The 19222-nt window shown below is 36.4% G+C and overlaps 1 protein-coding gene across 46 annotated transcripts in view; it reads left to right on the top strand.

The window, feature by feature from the left end:
• Positions 1–1202: 1202 nt before the first annotated feature.
• The window catches only part of LOC115216480 (SWI/SNF-related matrix-associated actin-dependent regulator of chromatin subfamily D member 1), a 93659-nt gene continuing 75639 nt past the window's right edge, over positions 1203–19222 (top strand). For 9 of the 46 annotated variants that reach the window (XM_036506515.1, XM_036506514.1, XM_036506512.1 and 6 more), the window contains exons 1-2: positions 1205–1581; positions 19086–19112. In XM_036506515.1, coding sequence (XP_036362408.1) covers positions 1426–1581; positions 19086–19112 — 183 coding nt within the window. In that variant the 5' untranslated portion in view covers positions 1205–1425. Of the gene's footprint in view, positions 1582–1848; positions 2202–19085; positions 19113–19222 lie in introns of those variants that run through there. The other 37 variants (XM_036506500.1, XM_036506498.1, XM_036506499.1 and 34 more) reach the window with 19 other exon arrangements.

Raw genomic sequence — 19222 nt, 5'->3', positions numbered from 1 at the left:
TTATCTACGTAAAATTGTCGTTTCGGTTAATTATGGAACACAGTGTAAATATTATTGCTGTTTATTTTGCTTCAGATTTTACAACTAAGATGCATAACATAAATGAATACATTTATGTTACTGAATTATATATATTCCTTGCGGACTGGGGTGACAATTTTCCATTGGAACAAATTAGGTCGGCAATTCTTCAGATGAAGTAGGCTATAGTGACAATAAGCTGTTGGTGGTGGTGGTGTGACGATTCTACAAATGGAGTAAAACTGTGAGGTGGGTAACGGTTCTTCAGGTGGAACAGGCCAGGAGTAAATATTCTTCAAGTAGACATCCTAATGCTATAATTTTCCAGGTGATCAATAGAAATATATTTAACAATTCTTTATATTCGAAAGAATTTTACTTCATGCAGTCTCATGGTCTACTGTCTCTTTATCAGAGCAAGAATTACGATTCTACACCAAATTCTGCTTATCCTTTGCATATGCTGTCCAACTTAGCGAACGAGAGTTGCCGCTATGCAACTCCTTACGCCTCTCTTGCATAGAATGTAACACTTCGGGTGAATTTTCAGATAATTTATAGTATACTCCGAATTTTTACATTAAAATCGGACTTTTCTCGAGTAATTTGCATTACTGTATATATTATATGCGTCAATAAAAAAAGAATCAAAACCAAAATTCGTTTGCAGAAATAGTCTCCAATTTTGTAAACTCCAAACTGGCTATCGTTAAAAATATGAGGAAATCGTTTAAGATAGTAAAATAAAATAGTAAACTCTGAAATCAAAAGAAGTGAAAGAAGAAATGGACGAATGCAATGGAACCAGCAGCATGGCATCTCAGAAATTTTGCAGCCAGACATAAGGAAGAAACTCCAAGCCACGAGGGAAAGTGAAATAAGCTAAAAGATAGAGCGAGTAAAGGAATGTGAGAGAGGGAAAAAGAAAGAAAGTAAGAAATTGAGTGAAGGAATCTAAAAAGGAAGAGAAAGAGAATAATGAAGAAAAGAAAAGAAAGAAATGGGTGGAGCTTAATTGTCTTTACTCCGCCCCCACTTTTTTTCTTTTTCTTCTGTTGGTGGGAACGAGGCTAATGCTGCTCCTGTCTCCTTCTCCATCTGTAATTATTATGCAGCTCTCGCCCGGAAACCGGGGCGAAAATCTCGCGAGATTGAATTGCGCCGGGAGCAGGAACAGCAGCAGCAGCATCAACAACAGCAGTAGTAGCAGCAGTACAACAGCGGTAGTAGTAGCAACAGCAGTAGTGACAGCAGCAGTAGAGAAGTGGTAAGCGGCGGGAGTAAAGGGACAGACACAACAAACAAAGCGAGAGAGAGAGAGAAAGAAAGAAAGGAGAGAGAAGAGCAGAGAAGTGGTTCAAAATTAACAGAAAAAAGAAAAAAGAAAGCAAAGAGAGAGCGAGGATGCAACATCATCAGATGACTATGCAACAACAGCCGCCACCGCCACCGCCGCCGCCGCTTCCACCGCCGCTACAGCAGCAACAACAACAGCAGCAGCAGCGCTATGCCCCTCAGGGCCCGCCACCAATGCGGTCATTTTCGCCATCAGGATATCCAGTAAGTAATAATATATTACATATGTAATCAGGGTTTGCAAGTGGGTGGTGCGTTTGGAACTCGGTTTGTGCCAAACCAGAAGAAGAAGGAAGAAGAAGGAAGGAAGGAAGAACCACAGACGAAGTTGAAGAACAAGCAGACAGAGAGAGGGGGAGAGAGAGACGGAGAGACAGAAACCTGCATAAACGGAGAGAGAGGGAAAGAGAAAGGCCTCGCAGAGAGAGAAGGAAAGTGAAGGACTGTCTCGCATAGAGAGAGCGAAAGATATATATATTTATAAAGAGAGAGAGACCCCTTACTGACAGGGAGAGAGGGCGACACAGATATGTAGATAGATATAGAGAGAGGGGGAGAAAGATACGGTCAATCAGAGAGAGAAAGAGAGAGAGAGGGCGAGAGAGAAGGAGAGAGAGAGAGGGCGAGAGAGAAGGAGAGAGAGAGAGAGAGAGACAGTCTGACATATTATAGACACACATAGACAGATATAAGTTATTTAAGACGTGGGGAAAAATCAAGGCAAGGCTACGCGACATCTTTTATATACGACGAGGAAAAAGTCCCTTTTTTCTGCGATGGTATCTGGACAACGAGCGGAGCCGAAAAGGAAGAAGGAATTGAAGGTTGTTAAAAAAAATCACACTCGCACACTCATCATATCTATTTTTTAATGATTTTTCAAATAATTTTATTTATGTATTTTTTAATTTAAATTTATCTATTTATTTTCACAGTATAGTATATAAAATTACACATATATATTTAATATATATGTTTGTCTTTTTTTTTAATTATATAAAATTCTATTCTATTTCATAATTTGTCTCATACTTTCATATACTATCTCTGTGCTTTCGTATTTTATCTATCTCTCCCCCCTCCTTCTATAACTCTATATCTTTCTCCTTTTCTCTCTATCCCCTTCCCATTTTCATATAATCTTATCACTCTATTTTTTAAAAATCTTTCCTCCCCCCCCTCAAACTCTGTTTCTCTCACCTTCATTTATTTCCCCCCCTCTATGTATTTATCTACCTATCTATCTACGTCTTTTGTTTTGTCTTCTCTCTTACTGTTTCTCTCTCCCAGCAATCCGTAATAATCCCCCGACATTATTAAACACTCACATTACAAACACACACTGTGTGTGTATATATATGTATATATAAATACGTATATATATATATAATGTACGTACGTCCCTGTCTCCCTCCTCTCTTACACTTCCTATAGAAGAGCAAACACATTTTCATTGTGGCAGGAGGAATCTCTTGAAGGATGAAATAATGGGTGGATGTGTGTGTGTATGAGTGGTGAAGATCGTCACTATTATTATATAAGATTTGAATTACAATCGTGCAACGAGGTGTGGCGAGGGATGGTGATAATAATAATAATAATAATAATAATGGTGATGCAATGGTGGATGGATTTTTATGCTACGATTATTCTGACCATTAATAGTTTTACATTCAAGGTCATAATTTTACAAAGGGTGGAAAGATTGGATGCTTTTAGCATGAAATTAAATGATTACGTCCAACAATCTCAACCGGTTCCCTGTTTATTAATTATTATTATTTTTTATTATTGATATTAAATCATTTATTAAAGGAATAATTTTATTTTTGGTTATATTTTAAGGAAGTTATTCGGCATATATTGAATATTCAATAGTAACTTTCCGTTCCCTCTTAATTTGGATTTTAATTTTTGGTTAATTAGCTCAATATATAATTCCCCCCTGATTAAAGACAGTTGTAATACACGTGTGTGTGTGTATATATAACGTGTATATATATATATATATATATATATTTTTTTTTTCGTTATCTGGTATTTTAATTGAGGGAATTGTAAAATTAACCAACGAACGTGAATATATATATATATATATATATATTCAGCTAGTTTATATAAAATTTTCGTTAATTTTTAATTGATAATCATTATTAGTTCGCCTTTTTCCCCCTGCTAATACCGTTTTATCGTAAAATTCCTTTTAAATATTAATTTCTATTCATACCTGAATGTGGGTGTGTATAAATGGAACAAAATTTTTATGAAAGTGTGTGTATAAGTTAGAACTAAATTTAACTTTATAAATTTCACTAAATTCAATTTAGGTTATCGTTTACATACACACACACATATGTACGTATATGTGTATTATTTATGTCCATATATTCATGTATATATCTACTTATGTATGTATATATGTGTATATGTATGGCGATAGGTATATCAGTTGTTACATTGTCTGAATATGTATTGAATTATTTAGTCTAAGTGGCCGAATATTCCACGGAGACCGTTATCTCCAATTTATAATTTCCCAGACTATCTTCGTGACACAATTTTTGACCAGGCTGGTCATCTGTTTGAATTACAATTACAGAATCATCTTCAATGTTTTCTACAATGCTTGGATTCTTGACAAAGATGAATAATGCCATGCAACAATAATTTAAACCGGAGGGCCTAATTATTTATTATACACTATAGCCATCTATATAAAATTTCTCTAACATATTTATATATATACTCTGTTTAATTATTCTGCCAAGAAATACGGATCCCATTCGCTGCCATATTCCTCTGTTAAACTTCACGTTTCACATTTTCCATTTGTCTCGTATCTAGACCTTATTTAATATCGTATTAATATCATATTTATTTGTCACAGTTGTAATAATGTTCGGTTTTCTCTAAACACCCCTTGTCCCCTTTTTATTAGGAAATTTAATAATAATTAATGACCAGTATTTAGTATCTGTTATATTTCGGTAATGTTCTTCTTGGTGACCATGCTGTGGGTGTGATAATGTTTAATAATCTCACAGATCTTGCCCTCAACGAGTTAGCATATGTATGGTATTTATTAATAGACGTTCCAACCGTGACGTTCCGTCTTTGTGTATGTCGGCACCGTCATTGTTCGATGTATATTTATGACGGTAAGTGGGTATTGACGGGTGGTTTGGTTGCTATTTCGAACCGCTCGAACGACCGAGTATTATAATGTTTAATCGTAGGTCAGCTTTGATCGAACAAAGCTATGATCAGAACCGTTCCAGCCATGACCATCTTGTGATTTTATATCTAGGCCTACGTTATCCAACGTGCTCCTTATTTTAAACAGGAGCGTGTAATTCAGGGTGGTATTTGGTTGTTATTTCTAACAGATCGAACGTTCATGTAGAAGGCTTCTTCGTCCTATTTTCATTAATCTCAAAACACCGGTCATCGATTTTCGTTCTACCTGCATGTCTAGCACATATTTACTTTTCTGCCTGTTTATTGATAAATAAACAATACCTCTTCGTTATTTCCCCAATAAAATCAAAATAATTCAACAAAACGTTGCCAGTCAAGGCCAAGCTAAAGAACCACAAAACTTCATCATTAAAAGACTTCTATTCCCGCTTCAGTTCTTTCTCTTCTTCCACTTCAGACATCTTTTCTCTTGTCTCATTTCTGAAAACCTCTTTTAGAATTTGTTCTGGATTCGGAATAATAAATACTGTATATGACATTTGTTTTATTTCGTTTTGTTTATCGAGCTTTAGTCATCATCGCCGCAAAATAAACCTTTATTTAACTGTTCCTTCTATGGTTGTTATATATTTATATATTATGTCGACCTAGAAATCCATTTACAAAACAAAACGGAAACTTCACTGGCAATTTTTCCCATCGTATTTTCCCTCTTTCTTTCTCCATTATTTTAAATTATTAAATAACTTATTCTGTAACTTTTCCTCTGATCATATATACAGTTAATGAATTCCTCAGACAAACGAAGAATTATCAAATTCTGAGATGGATAAAGATGGTATATAAGACAGTTAATCTTTAGAGGTTTTTTTCACTCCTTTGTTTGTTTGTTTTTTTCAACTGTTTTTCAGAGGGAATTTTTTTTTTGGAAAGTTAAGATTCTTAAACAACACAAAATACATCGAGAATTCATTTCATCACACTACACTAAAAAAATAATATACATTAAAACTAAAACATTTAGATTTTACATTCTGGATTTTGTTTTCAAAATTTGTGTGTATATATATATATACACACACAATGTTTGAGTGTTCAAACGGGGGAAAAGATTCTCGATACATGGTATTTTTATGGTATTAATTCGGTCGAACTCGGCTTATCGCTAGTGATTATAGCTTTTCACAAAACGTATATATATATATATATATATAAACACACAAATAGGAAAATATCAGCTCGATAACTTCCAACAATTAGTAGATATTGTTTTATGGAGCTTTATTTGTTTTTGGTTTCAGAATTTAATTTAGGTCAGATTTAACAACAAAAGAAATTATAAAAGCACTCCCAATTACCAAGTTTAACTATTTTCTCAACTTCTTTCTCATTTAATAATGATTTCTAAAATTTATTTGATGCAGTAATTGTTTTTATTTATTTATTTAACAAGGCATAAATAATTATTTCATAAAAATATTGTCTGAAAGTTCCTGAGGCAGTTAACTTCCGTTGACTTTCGATTCTTAGTCACAACCATTATTATACTTTATGGACATCACTAGTCATTCTCTGTTCTTATACACATAAACTCGTTCTCTATTACACTGTCTGAAAGGTTTATTTTACATATTTATATATGAGTGGTTATTTATGACTGGAACATAGAAATTATGTTGGCAAATAGATAATGAATCCGATAAAGTCCTGGTTTCGTTTTTCGGCCACTACTATTTAGATTCCGTTTCGCTCTTGTTGTTGCTTATGTACTTTATAAAACTAGGATTGTCACTCAGTCTCGTTTCACTTACCCGTAGAAATCTTAGTATTTAGAAACTTCTTTGACGGGGATGTTGTATTGTTTCTGGGGGCAGGTATTGGTTTATGTAAAGACTACAGCCATAGCTCTCGACTATGAGGTCGAGCTAACAACGATGGATGTTCGTTCTCCTTGAAATAACAGCCAAATCACCGTCTTTCAAAAAAAAACATCCTTTTTTATTCTTTCAGGGTCGATAAAACCTGTATCAGTTGAGAGCACTAGGGCCGGTGTAACTGAGTTGTCTCCCCCAGGCCCCCAATTTCAGGCTTTATGCCAACATTTGAAACCATTAATATTCAGACAGAGAAAGCTGGCAGAATTGTTAGAGCATTGGAAAGATGCTTTGCAGCATTTCCTTTGTTCATTCTTTTTTATGTTCTTTCAACCTTTGGGGTCGAAAAGAATAATGTACCAGTCATGTACTGGGGTCGATGTAATCGATTTCTTTCTCCTCTCAAAATTGCTGCCCTTGTGCCAATAGGAGAAAGGATTATTATTATTATTAAGGCAGCGAGCTGGCAGAATCGTTAGCGCGCTGGACGAAAAGCTTAGCAGTATTTCGCCCGTCGCTACGTTCTGAGTTCAAATTCTGCCGAGATCGATTAAATAAGTACCAGTTGCACACGGAGGGTCGATCTAATCGACACACCCCTCCCCCAAAATTGCTGCCCTTGTGGCACAATTTGAAACCATTATATTACAGAATTGGTGCAGCTCCTGACAAATGCTTTGACGCCATTTAGTTATGTCCCTTTACATCGCAAACTGTCTTCTATCTTTTCAGGGCTGTTAAAATAAATAGGTGTCAAACACTGGAGTCAGTTTAATTAAATGTTCTCCTTTAATATTTCTGGGATGGTTCTAATATCACTGATTAATAGAATTGTGGAGAATAGCAGAATTGATAAAATATAAGGGAAGTTGCTCGACAATATTTAGTTATGTCCCTTTACATTGAATCTCGATGGCTTTGTTTTGTGTTAAAATGTCTTATGGTATTAGTTGCACTCATTACGTTCTTAGTTCAAATCCTACTGATTTGGAGGGCCGGTAGAGTGCTAGTCAAAAACTGAAGTTAGTTGAATTGGCTAACCATCTTCTGAGGTTTCTAGCCTTGTTCCTGTCTGAGAAAAAAAAAATCATTTTGGGATCAGTAAAATAAGGAACATTTTAAATGTTCATCAACATCAACAACCTCTGGCCATTCCTGTCTCAAGTCCTGTGTCTCATCCGGCCAACTACTGGGTTTCCATGGTGTGTAAGTGGTGAAGATCACAGCATTGCCTCTGGATAGGATGCTAGCCTGTTGCAGGGTTTCTCATTTACCTCTGAACGAACTGGTGCTTTGCTTCAGAACACAATGTACTGCCCGGTCTGGGATTCGAAACCATGAGCTTGAGGTCGTGAGTGCAACACCCTAATCACTAGTTCACACCCGTCAATTTGAATACGGGTGGGTGGTGGCAATTAAATAGATCATACTGTTCCTCTCAAATTTGTGGTGTTGTGCTTGACTCATCAAAAGCAAGCTTTTGTAAAATTGTTGGACAAAATACCTTGTGTTTTTTCCAGTTTTCTCTATTCTGAATTTAAATCCTGCTGAGGTTAATCCTTTCACCCTTTCAGATTCAAAGGATCACTAAAGTAACTGAAATCAATCTCATTGACTAATCCCTTTCCAGATTTTAGGTGTTGTGGATCTGTTAGACACAATTGTTATTAGTCACCACTAGGACGGTGCAAAAGCCAAACTGCATGTGTAGTTTGGTTCCTCTCGCTTCTCGTTTAGATCTGCTTGTGGGGAGGGTTAAGCTTTCATCCACACTGCATCTCCTTCCTATACATGGGCCAATGTGAATTGTGTTGGTTATAAATACAATGCAATACTGGCAACAGTACCAAAGCTGACCCATGAATCATGTTGTTTTGTACTTTATCAATTCAGCCATTGTGTTACTGTTAGATTCTAGAACAGTGGTTCCCAGACTTTTTTGGGCTGCTGCCCCCTTGACACCCTGACGGATTCTTAGCACCACTAGGACGGTGCAAAACATTTTGTTGTTTTTAGATGAATCACTCCCCCATTATTGCCCCACTTTTCTTCCACTGCACCCAGGGGGTGCAATACCACCCACTTTGGGAACGGCCTTGATGGAAGTATGATGAAAGCTGTTCTAGGATTACATTATCCAGTGTGTCCTGCCTACAAGACAGTAGGGTGCTATTTGAAGGAAGTTTTGGTACTTATGTGAGATCTCACTTCTTAAGTGTCATGTCAGTACAGTCCCATTGTGTTGTTGACATTAAGCCCTTGTGTGGCTATTACTTTACAACCATAAGTATCTCTTCATTTCAGTTTTAATTTGCTTGATTCACTTCTAGCTGTAGATCTGTCACCGAGTCACTTATTTACCCTTTCACAGTTGCTTGTGGTGGTTTGTTGTAATTAGTGATGCTGAGAAGAGAGATGGTGTTGTTGGAGTTTAATTCTGTACTTAGTAGAAGGGGTTCTACGGGTATTTATGAAATTTGTTAGTGTCGTAATGACAGGTAGGTGCTAAGAGGGTGATTAATGGATAGTTTATCATGTGGTTGTCATAGTTATGTGCAGAGTATTTGTTCTACTTAGCTTGGATTGTTTAGGATGTAAAGGAAGCTTATTAACCCTTTAGCATTCAAATTGTTACTCTGTTTTATGTAATGCTTATTAATTCACATTGTTTTGAATTAACCCTGCATTATGTAGCTTTGAGATTTTGGTGATGTGATTGTTTATTTTTACACTAACAGTGTAGGGTAGGTGTGAGAGGCAGGATCTGGCCAGTTTGAATATAAAGCAGGTATAATATTTTGGCTGGTTTAAATACTAAAGGGTTAATTGTGATGTTGTTACACCTGTTCTTGTGTTATCTGCTGTTTCAGTCCGCTCAACTGGCAAAAATGAGTTGTACCTGTATTTCAAAAGGGGCCAGCCTTGTCACATTCTGTGTCACACTGAATCTCCCTGAAAACTCTGTTAAGGGTACACATGTCTGTGTAGTACTCAGCCACATGCGTGTTAATTTCACGAGCTGGCTATTCCGTTGATTGGATCAACTGGAACCCTCGTTGTCATAACTGACGGAGTGCTCCAGTTGTTTTCGTACCTTCTACTCTACAGCAATTCATATATCTGCTCTACAGCAGGGCACCTGCCCCTGTCACCCTGATCTCTCATCAGTTGGTACAAAGCCACGCTCCTCACTAATACTCCCTCCCCCCACCTGAGGGAGTTTTTGAGTTACAACTTACTCAGTGACCCTGTTGGTGCTGGTACCACATAAAAAGCACTCAGTATACTCGGGTAAAGTCGATGATGTTACGAAGGACATCCAGCTGTAGAAACCATGCCAAAACACAATTTGGGTCTGGTGCAGCCAGCTACTGTCCAACCCATGCTGGCATGGAAAACAGACATTTAATAATAATAATAATGATGAATGTATGTAGGACTACATTATACAATGTGTCCTTTTGTTTAAAACAGTGGCTTATAATTTGAGTGAGATTTGGCTGCTATTTCTAGCTGTTTGAACAACCATATAAATGTTCTTTTGCTGTATATGGTGAGGTAAATGTTACATGAAGCTTTCTCAGTTCCATAATGTTTCCTTGGGTCATTAGGGTTGCGTGTGGGTTATTCACTTATTCTTGTTGTTTATTCTTTTACTCGTTTCAGTCATTTGATTGCAGCATTACCTTGGAGTGTTTTAATTGAACGAATCAACTCCAGGACTTATTTTTTATGCCCAGTATTTATTCTGTTGGTCTCTTTTGCCAGACCACTAAGTTATGGGGGCATAAACACCAACACCGGTTGTCAAGCGGTGATGTGGGGACAAACAGATGTTATTAATCATTAAAAAAGTGTATGCTATACATCTGGTGGTTTGCTGGTAAAGCATGTTCACTGGTTTAGTGTTTTTTAGGTATTTAATTAATGAGAGGGAGATGGAAGATATAAGAATCTTTATTGATCATTACAATTGTTTAGACCCATCACCCCAGCTGTTCAGTATCCCACCCACGAGAGATAATGCTAGATGGGTCAAAACAGTTGACGTGATCAATAAAGATTCTCGTATCTTCCATCTTCTGTCTCATTAATCAAATATATATCATTGCTATTCTGTTAAACTGCCATATGTCCAAATTTGACCAAATGCTTGCAATAGCCAGTTCTTTTGGTCAAGCTATCATATCTCCAGCTGTTTCAGATGCCAAGATATGAAAATTATCAAAGTGTAGTACAATGGTTTAGCATTTTTCAAAAGTGTAGTAAGTCCCACATACGACAGTTTTGCAAAAATATTTCCAACTGAAAACATACATGCATGGAGTTGCGATGTTATGCACCCAACAAAGTATTATTCTAACTCTTATATCAGTGTAAATCCTGAATATATCTATGTATAATTCGATTTACATTAATAAAGATAAGTTTAACACATTAAATTAATGCATAACATCTTCATGAACGCCCCACTGAATTTAGAATATTTATATTACTCATGCGGTATTCTGTATTTTTCAGCTAGAGTGTAGTTGGGTCTCAAGGGGGTGGTACAAACCTAGCAATATGTGTTTTATAGAGAAAACAAAATTTCCATTCAAATGGCAATTACCAGATGATTTCTGTTCGAGTCTAACCGTTTTAAGCCATATGAATATTGTTTAAATTTTATAATCGACAAATTTATTATATTTTGTACATACGAGCATACCAGCCTGTGGGTGTAGTAAAATGGGTCTTGTGGGTGCAATTGCTCCCCAGGTGGGGGTTTCCCCACCCAGGAGTTTTAAGTGTTACAAGGGAGATAATGCTAGCACTTGCATCTTCTCATGTTATGAAGCATGGCCATGTAGTTAAGCACATCATTCCAGGTTCAGTCCCACTGCGTGGCACTTTGGGCAAGTGTCTTCTACTATAGCCTCGGAGTGTATTTTGTAGACAGAAACTGAAAGAAGCATATATTATATATATATATATATATATATATATATATATCATGTATGTATGTGTATATGTTTGTGTGTTTGTCCCCTCAACATTGCTTGACAACTGATGCTGGTGTGTTTACGTCCCCATAACTTAGCGGTTCAGCAAAAGAGACCGATTGAATAAGTGCTAGGCTTACAAAGAATAAGTCTTGGGGTCGATTTTCTCGACTAAAGCCAGTGCTCCAGCATGGCTGCAGTCAAATGACTGAAACAAATAAAGGAATTGGTTTCAAATGTTTCCAGCAGATCAGAAACTAGTATTCTGATCTCCCTTAAATCAGGTACCAACAGCTGAGTGCACCCAGTTTTCATGCACTTTCTGGTACCCAAATGTTGTATCATGTTGGAATGAAGTGTGGCCACACTGCATTTGTGCAGCAAGCTCATTGTCAGTTTGTCCTCTTGTCAGTGGTTGCAGTCGATGGTCTCTCATTGCATCGTTTCCCCCTATTTTAAACTTATTAATCCACCTTTGCACATTGTTCTTATCAGTGGTGTTATCTCTTTAAACTGCATGTCGCCTTCTGTAGATGTTGAATAGTCTGCGCCCTGCCTTCCATAAGAAATCAATGATACCATGTTGTTTTTGCTTGGAACCCACAATTTGCCTGCAATTGAAAAGGATAAGTAGCAAGGTTACTCTGCTGACATGTGCAGTTTGAATTATCAATGTTAGTTAATATGAAAACAGTAATGCCTTTCTTTGCATTACTTTCAGTACAGCCCTCAAATGCATGTGTATTAAGTGGGAATGGCAAAAATTGGTTTGTTGAACTCTGACTTATGTCCATTTATACCAATTTGTTTTTTTTGTTTCTTCTTGCCCATCATGGTTGATAAAATAAGAACCCGATAAAGTTAACCAATCAAAGCCCTTGAAAGTGGTTCTCCCATAATAGTGACAGTTGAATGTCTAAAACCTATAAAATGATAAAAGGTTGCTGATTTCAGCTTCTTGTATTTTATACCGACTTAACCCTTTCATTACCAATCCGGCTGAAACCACCTATGGCTCTGTAGTACAAATGTCTTGTTTTCATAAGTTCTGAATTAAAATCTTCCACCAAACCTTAGTCACAATTTATGTTCCTAACACGAGCTGAATGATAACCAAGTTATTTTACTAAATTCTTTGTTATATTTAAAGTAATTGAAAGAAACACAGAGCATCTCAACAGAAATACAGTATTGAAAGGGTTAATATAAGGCTTTTATGAACTTGCCGTCTTCCTCATTTGTCCATTCATGGGTCTTCTCGAAACAGTAAATTTAGTTCTCTTTTCTGTGGTGACTTTCATTACTCTTCTTTATAGATTTATAAAAATACTGCCAGTAAACTAGAATGCCTTTTGGAAATTACTTTAAGTGCAAGTTGTTGCAGTAAACATGAGATTCTGCTCAGTGAAAAGGTTTGCTGTTGAACCGTGGTTCTCAACCAGGGTCCATTTGACCCCTGGGGGTTCATATAAGATTTCTGGGGTCCATGTAAACAAAATAGTAAATTAGGGATCCACAGTAGTATATTAAGGGTCCATGAAAAACTTTGATTTAGATATGTTTATTGCAAGAAACAACTAGGTTTTTTTTTCCTCTGTTTTATTTAGTTCAACCTACATGAGTGAATGTGGGAATTTCGAAAGAGGTATCTAACATTGAATAGCTATAGGGGTTCACTAGAATAAAATAGTAATCAAAGGGGATCATGCATAAGAAAAAAAAAATGTTTGAGAACCATTTTTGTTGTAGAGTCTATACATTGGTGACATGATTGCAGTGACTCAATGTCGTTTAATGTGCAAAAATAGTGGTGCAACTTGAATAGTGATGGTTTGTGTAACTGTGGTTTTATGGTGTGTCTTGAGCTTTGACTGTGTCCACATGGAAAACCGAGGTAAAAATTGGGCTTGGTTATATTGTCAAATAGCTTTATAGGACTGTGTATTTTGTACTAGTTCTAACCAGAAACTTTTTTTTTCTCAGGGTAGATGTGAGAGATATCTTCAGTTATATATTTTAATGATATCGATGAAAATATATTTAAAAGTCCCTGAACATTTGTGAGGAAATGGTGCTCACTTTTTAGTTTTTAAAGTACTAAGTAGATGGAATAGAGCTTTTTCTGGTTAGGTCATCAATCTATTTAGTTTGAAATTTGAAAAATATATGGTATTTATTGCTTGCAGTTAATTCCACAATACATAGGTTTTTTTCACTGCTCATAACATATATACGCAATAGATAGACATTCACAGTGCATGATCTTGTAGTCCAACACCTTATCATCAGATAGGACATTTTACCTTTACTTTGAAGTTTAGTCTGCATCAGGTAAGAAGTATATGAAATAAAGAAAAAATATTTTAGGGAAACTTAAGTACATGTGGTACATTGTCCAGAAGCAGTATTAATAATAATAATAAATATTTTTAACATAAGTTCAAAAAGAAATTTTTTGGTGTTGATTTTGATTATATTGACTCTGGAGGAGCTGGAATTATCATCTTCATCATTTAATGTCCATATTCCATGCTGGCATGGGTTGGACAGTCTCACAGGATCCAATGGGTGCAAGGACTACATTGTGTTCCGCTGTTTACTTTAGCATTTCCCCCACAACTGATTGCGCTTCCTAACACCAACCACTTTGCAACTTTGACTGGGTGTTGTTTTTTCATGCCACCAGTACTTGTGTGGTTGCCATGCAGCTTACAAGACAATGAACACCAAGGGGCTAACTTTATGCAAGGAAAGGGGTCAAGTATGAGAGAAAAGGGCCAAAGCAGAAGAGGAGTTACATGGTTATGATTTAGAAGAGAGGAGAATGAAAGTGATTGGATGGCACTGGAAAATGATGAAAATGGTAATGTTGAGGTGTGAGGGTCGACCTTAATGAGTCATCGTATGAGGTGGGCAGGAGTAAATGTTGATAAGCATTCTGATGCTAATAATTCTGCCAGTGTATTTTGTCACCACATTTATAGATCCTGACAGGTTTCCTCCAGTTTTCACATAAAAGCAACAACACTCAAACCTCTCCTTTCAACTCTTTACCCTTTCCCACATCCCTTTTCTTACTCTTTCCCACATCCCCTTTCTTACCCTTTCCCACATCCCCTTTCTTACCCTTTCCCACACCCCTTTTCTTACCCTTTCCCACCCTTTCCCACATCCCTTTTCTTACTCTTCCCCACATCCCTTTTCTTAATCTTCCCCACATCCCTTTTCTTAATCTTCCCCACATCCCTTTTCTTACTTTTTCCCACATCCCCTTTCTTACCCTTTCCCACATCCCCTTTCTTACCCTTTCCCACATCCCCTTTCTTACCCTTTCCCACATCCCTTTTCTTACCCTTTCCCACATCCCTTTTCTTACCCTTTCCCACATCCCTTTCTTGCCCTTTCCCACATCCCATTTCTTACCCTTTCCCACATCCCTTTTCTTAGCCTTTCCCACATCCCTTTTCTTACTCTTTCCCACATCCCTTTTCTTACCCTTTCCCCACATCCCTTTTCTTACCCTTTCCTCATCTTTTGCTTGGTTTTCTCTGTTTGTGTGTGCCAAATGCTTCCTTGCTTTCATTTCTTTGTAGGCAAATAGTCCAGACAATTTTGTGCTGCTTTTTCCATGATTGACATTTCATTTGCTACACATTGATTGTTTTGCTCATGATTTCCTGTTTAAATTGTTCTTTTTTTTATTTAGTATATTGCATGGTAGATGCCAAGTTTAAAATGGAAGATGCACAAGATGTATTCTGATAGACTGTTTCACAAAAACTGATTATAAAAACGAGCGCATAACATATTTCAATTTTAATTCTATCTTTCCACCATGTGAGAATAGACCTGATAATTTCTTAAGCACTTAGCTGTGAGGTATGTTGTGTGCAGATATTTTGTTAGATGAATCGAGATACAAAGTAAACAGAGTTATGTACCTTTCCTAGGGTATGATTAGTACTTGACCTGCATTAAAGCTTGTGCCTTATATATATATATATATATATATATGTGTGTGAGTGTGTTGAAGGCACATGGCTTAGTGGTTAGGGGATTCGGCTCATGATTGTAAGGTCGTGAGTTCAATTCCTGGTGGTGCATTGAGTCCTTGAGCAAGACACTTTATTTCATGTTGCTCCAGTCCACTCAGCTAGCAAAAATGAGTAGTACCTGTATTTGAAAGGGCCAGCCTTGTCACACTCTGTGTCACACTGAATTTCCCCGAGAACTACATCAAAGGTGCATGTGTCTGTGCAGTGCTCAACCACTTGCACATTAATTTCACGAGCAAGCTGGTCTGTTGATCGTATCAGCTGGGACCCTCGTTGTCGTAACTGACGGAGTGCTCCTTTATGTGTGTGTGTATATAAAATCGTAATCTAATATAATATAAAAAAAAATAAGCGAAACACAGGCACATGAATGAGTTAGAGGCAGATTTATTTCTGCCTTTATAGCATATAAAGAAAATGTTGTAGGAATGTACGCAGCACATGTACTACTTAATACTGAGATTGAAAAGCAGGGGCGAATTTATGCCTACCTAATCTACCAAAATATAAAATATTTTGCATTTTATGCACAATAATCAGAGTAACCTTCATAATTTTATTAAATTAGGTGCATATTTTGCCATAAAACAAAGATGTTACTATCGATCTATTTCATTCAGGGTAGGCACTGTCTACCTTGCCTACCCAGGCGGTACGTCCCTGATACATACATATATGTTTGTGTATGTATACACACACACACAACGGGCCTCTTTTTGTTTCCATCTACCAAATCCACTCTCAAGGTTTTGGTTAGCCGGGTGCTGTAGCAGGTGCCATGCAGTGGGACTGAACTCAAACCCCATCCACCAAAAAGTGAATAACTTTACTACTGTAAGTGGAACAAGTTCAATAAAAAAAATGCTATGAATGAGCAGGAACAGGAGAAAATATGGTTCTGTTTTTCTGTACATTGGAATTCAAATCTTACTGAGATTAACTTTGAATTATCCTTCTTGAAGTCTATTAAATTGATAGCAGGAATATAGTGGGGTCCATCCATTCAACATATCTCTTGATTAGAAAAATTACTATTTTTAAATCTCACAATGAAAGATATTCAGTAACAGTACTTTGTAGTAAAGATTGTTTGCCAACATAACAATGGTAGTTCTAGTTTATGACTAATGTTGCTGTAATTTAGCCTCAGGAGACATTGTCTCCAGCTGGCTATATGACACAATCTGTTAAAAAATAGTAATTTTCTAATCGATAAATCAGTGACTAGTTGTCACTTTGAAAACTATATATTTCAAACGGGAATTTGGCAGCGCCACCTCTAACCGAACTATTGTTCTGTGCTGATGAAGGGAAATAACCCGGAAATCGCGATACACAGATATTGTTTTGAGCTGAGTGGGGGTGCTAGATTCCCTTGTTCAAGCCAGCTGGAGATGATGTCTCCTGGGGCTAAATTACAGCAACATTAGTCCTAAACCAGGACTGCCATGTTATGTTGGCAAACAACCTTTACTACATTATATCTCTTCCCTTACAAATTAGTAACCTCGTGACAAATGTAGACTTAAGTTCATTTTGCATCTACGTGGTTTTGAGTTCTGTTCCACTGCATGGCACCTCAGACAAGTGTCTTCCACTGTAGCCCTTGACCAACCAATTTCCTTGGGAGCAAATTTGTAAGATGGAAACTGTGGAAGTCCACCATGTGTGTATTTGTGTGTGTTTCTTTACATCCCCATAACTTGGTGGTTCGGCAAGGGAGACTGATAGAGTAAGTGCCAGACTTGCTAAGTACTGGGGATGATTTAGTCAATTTGTTCAAAAATCCCTCCAGGTGGTGCCCCAGCATAGCCACACCTTCTATAACTGAAGGTGGTAGAAATAGCAGTGCCATGTTATTTTTCAGTTTTTAGTTTCGTATATCTTTTAGTACTTTCAGGGTTTTTGAAATATGCATAAGTGAGATCCTGGAATCTGCTCAGTGATCTCTGATTCTTCTCTCTGGAACTCTGTAGAGAATCATTATTGTCCTTGAATATATTGTTAGCATAGAATAGAAGCAAACTGCTGGTGAGCCTAGACTGTCTGAGACTCTTTCACTGGAACCATTATAGTTGTTTCTGATGAATACCCAGAAGAAAAGCATGCCTTGCCATGCAGTCTTAATTTCCTTTCTCGGTGATTCTAAACCCACATTCCTCCAATATAATGAATCAATATTATATAGGATCACATTATGCCATAGATTTATTTTAGTTCTGAGTCATAATTGATTTTATTGCTTATCAAAAGTCTATCTAAGGATAATACATCTTTTGTATAGCATCCATTTTATACTAAATATTGATTTGAAGTGGTATTTTTTGCTGTGTATTTTTTCCCTTCATAAATTAAAATTTTCCTTTTTTTAAAAAAAAAAAAAATTTGTGCACAATGTAACATTTTGATTTTTTTTCTATTTTTCTAATTTTTAAAAAATTTAATTTTCAATTTCACAAATCAGATCATTTCAACCACTCATCCGTTCTTCCTTAATGTTTAAGCAGAAAAATAATCTTCGCATTTTAAATAGTTATTTCACACATTAGATAGACTTCAATATCTGGTACTGATATCTGCTAATTCTCCACATGAACATATTAAATGCAAGAAGGCTTCATGGGTATATTTACATGAAAGACAATGTTCTATAATAGTCTAATCTTGACAGCTGTTTTGGGTGAACCATGGCAAATGCCATAATCACATGATAAAGATTCATAATGTTGTAGGTGTATGGAGTAACACGAGCTCTTGTAGATGCACGAAACAATGTCTTGTCACTTGCAGATTTTTGCTAATGTGTGTTTGTGTGTAATATATATCTATATCTATATATCTGTCTCACAAGATACTTGTAAGTGGAATTTGGATGCTTTGGAAAATCATTGTGGAAATGTTTGTGTTTACATTGTTCCATAACCTGTGAGACACAGTGGACGGAAATCGATAAAATAAGTAACCAAATTATAATTAGTATTGGTAGATTTATGGGTGTAATAAAGTAAGTACTTGAAGGCAGTGCTGTAGCATGGCCTCAGCTGAATGTCTGAAATTAGTAAGATAATTGTAAAACTAATAAAGTTTTGCTTTAAAATACTTCTTGGTATTAAAGCTGAAAGAATGTATGTTTTCTTGAACCTGGAAGAAATTTTAATGGAATCTACATAGAAGCCTAAGTTTGTGCTTTGTTCTGGAGAATTTAACAAATAAGACTAGATATACTGTTTAAACTATAAATCTAGTTGTCTGCTATTGAAGCTAGTTGTGTGCCTTTCCTTTGAGAAAGTCTTCTCTCTAGAATACTAGAAAAATCTAGTTTAAATCCAGACTAATTTTCTTTTCTCTAATCCTAAATATTTATTTTAATTACAACTGCAAAGAAGTACCTCATCTCACTTTTTTTTTAACAAACATTCTATCGTTGCCATTGGCATCAGTCTAAATATTCTTTCTCCTTTTTAATTTGTGTGCGTTCATGTGTGTTGATATATATATATATATATATATATATATATATAATGTGCCCACGCACACACAACACTGATACACATCTTTTATCAAATATTCAAATTTGATATTTATCAAATCCACAGCCCCAATTCATTCAAGCTTCGTATCGGGTAGGTAGTTGCTCTCACATTCCTCATCTTCTTTCTCTCTTTTTCACTCTGCCCCCTTCTCTCTCTCTCTCTCTCTTTCTCATTACCTTTCCCCCCCCCCATCTTTTTCT

The sequence above is a fragment of the Octopus sinensis genome, linkage group LG10 (genome assembly GCF_006345805.1).
Source record: "Octopus sinensis linkage group LG10, ASM634580v1, whole genome shotgun sequence".
Lineage (NCBI taxonomy): Eukaryota > Metazoa > Mollusca > Cephalopoda > Octopoda > Octopodidae > Octopus > Octopus sinensis.
This window is presented reverse-complemented; position numbering and strand designations above follow the sequence as displayed.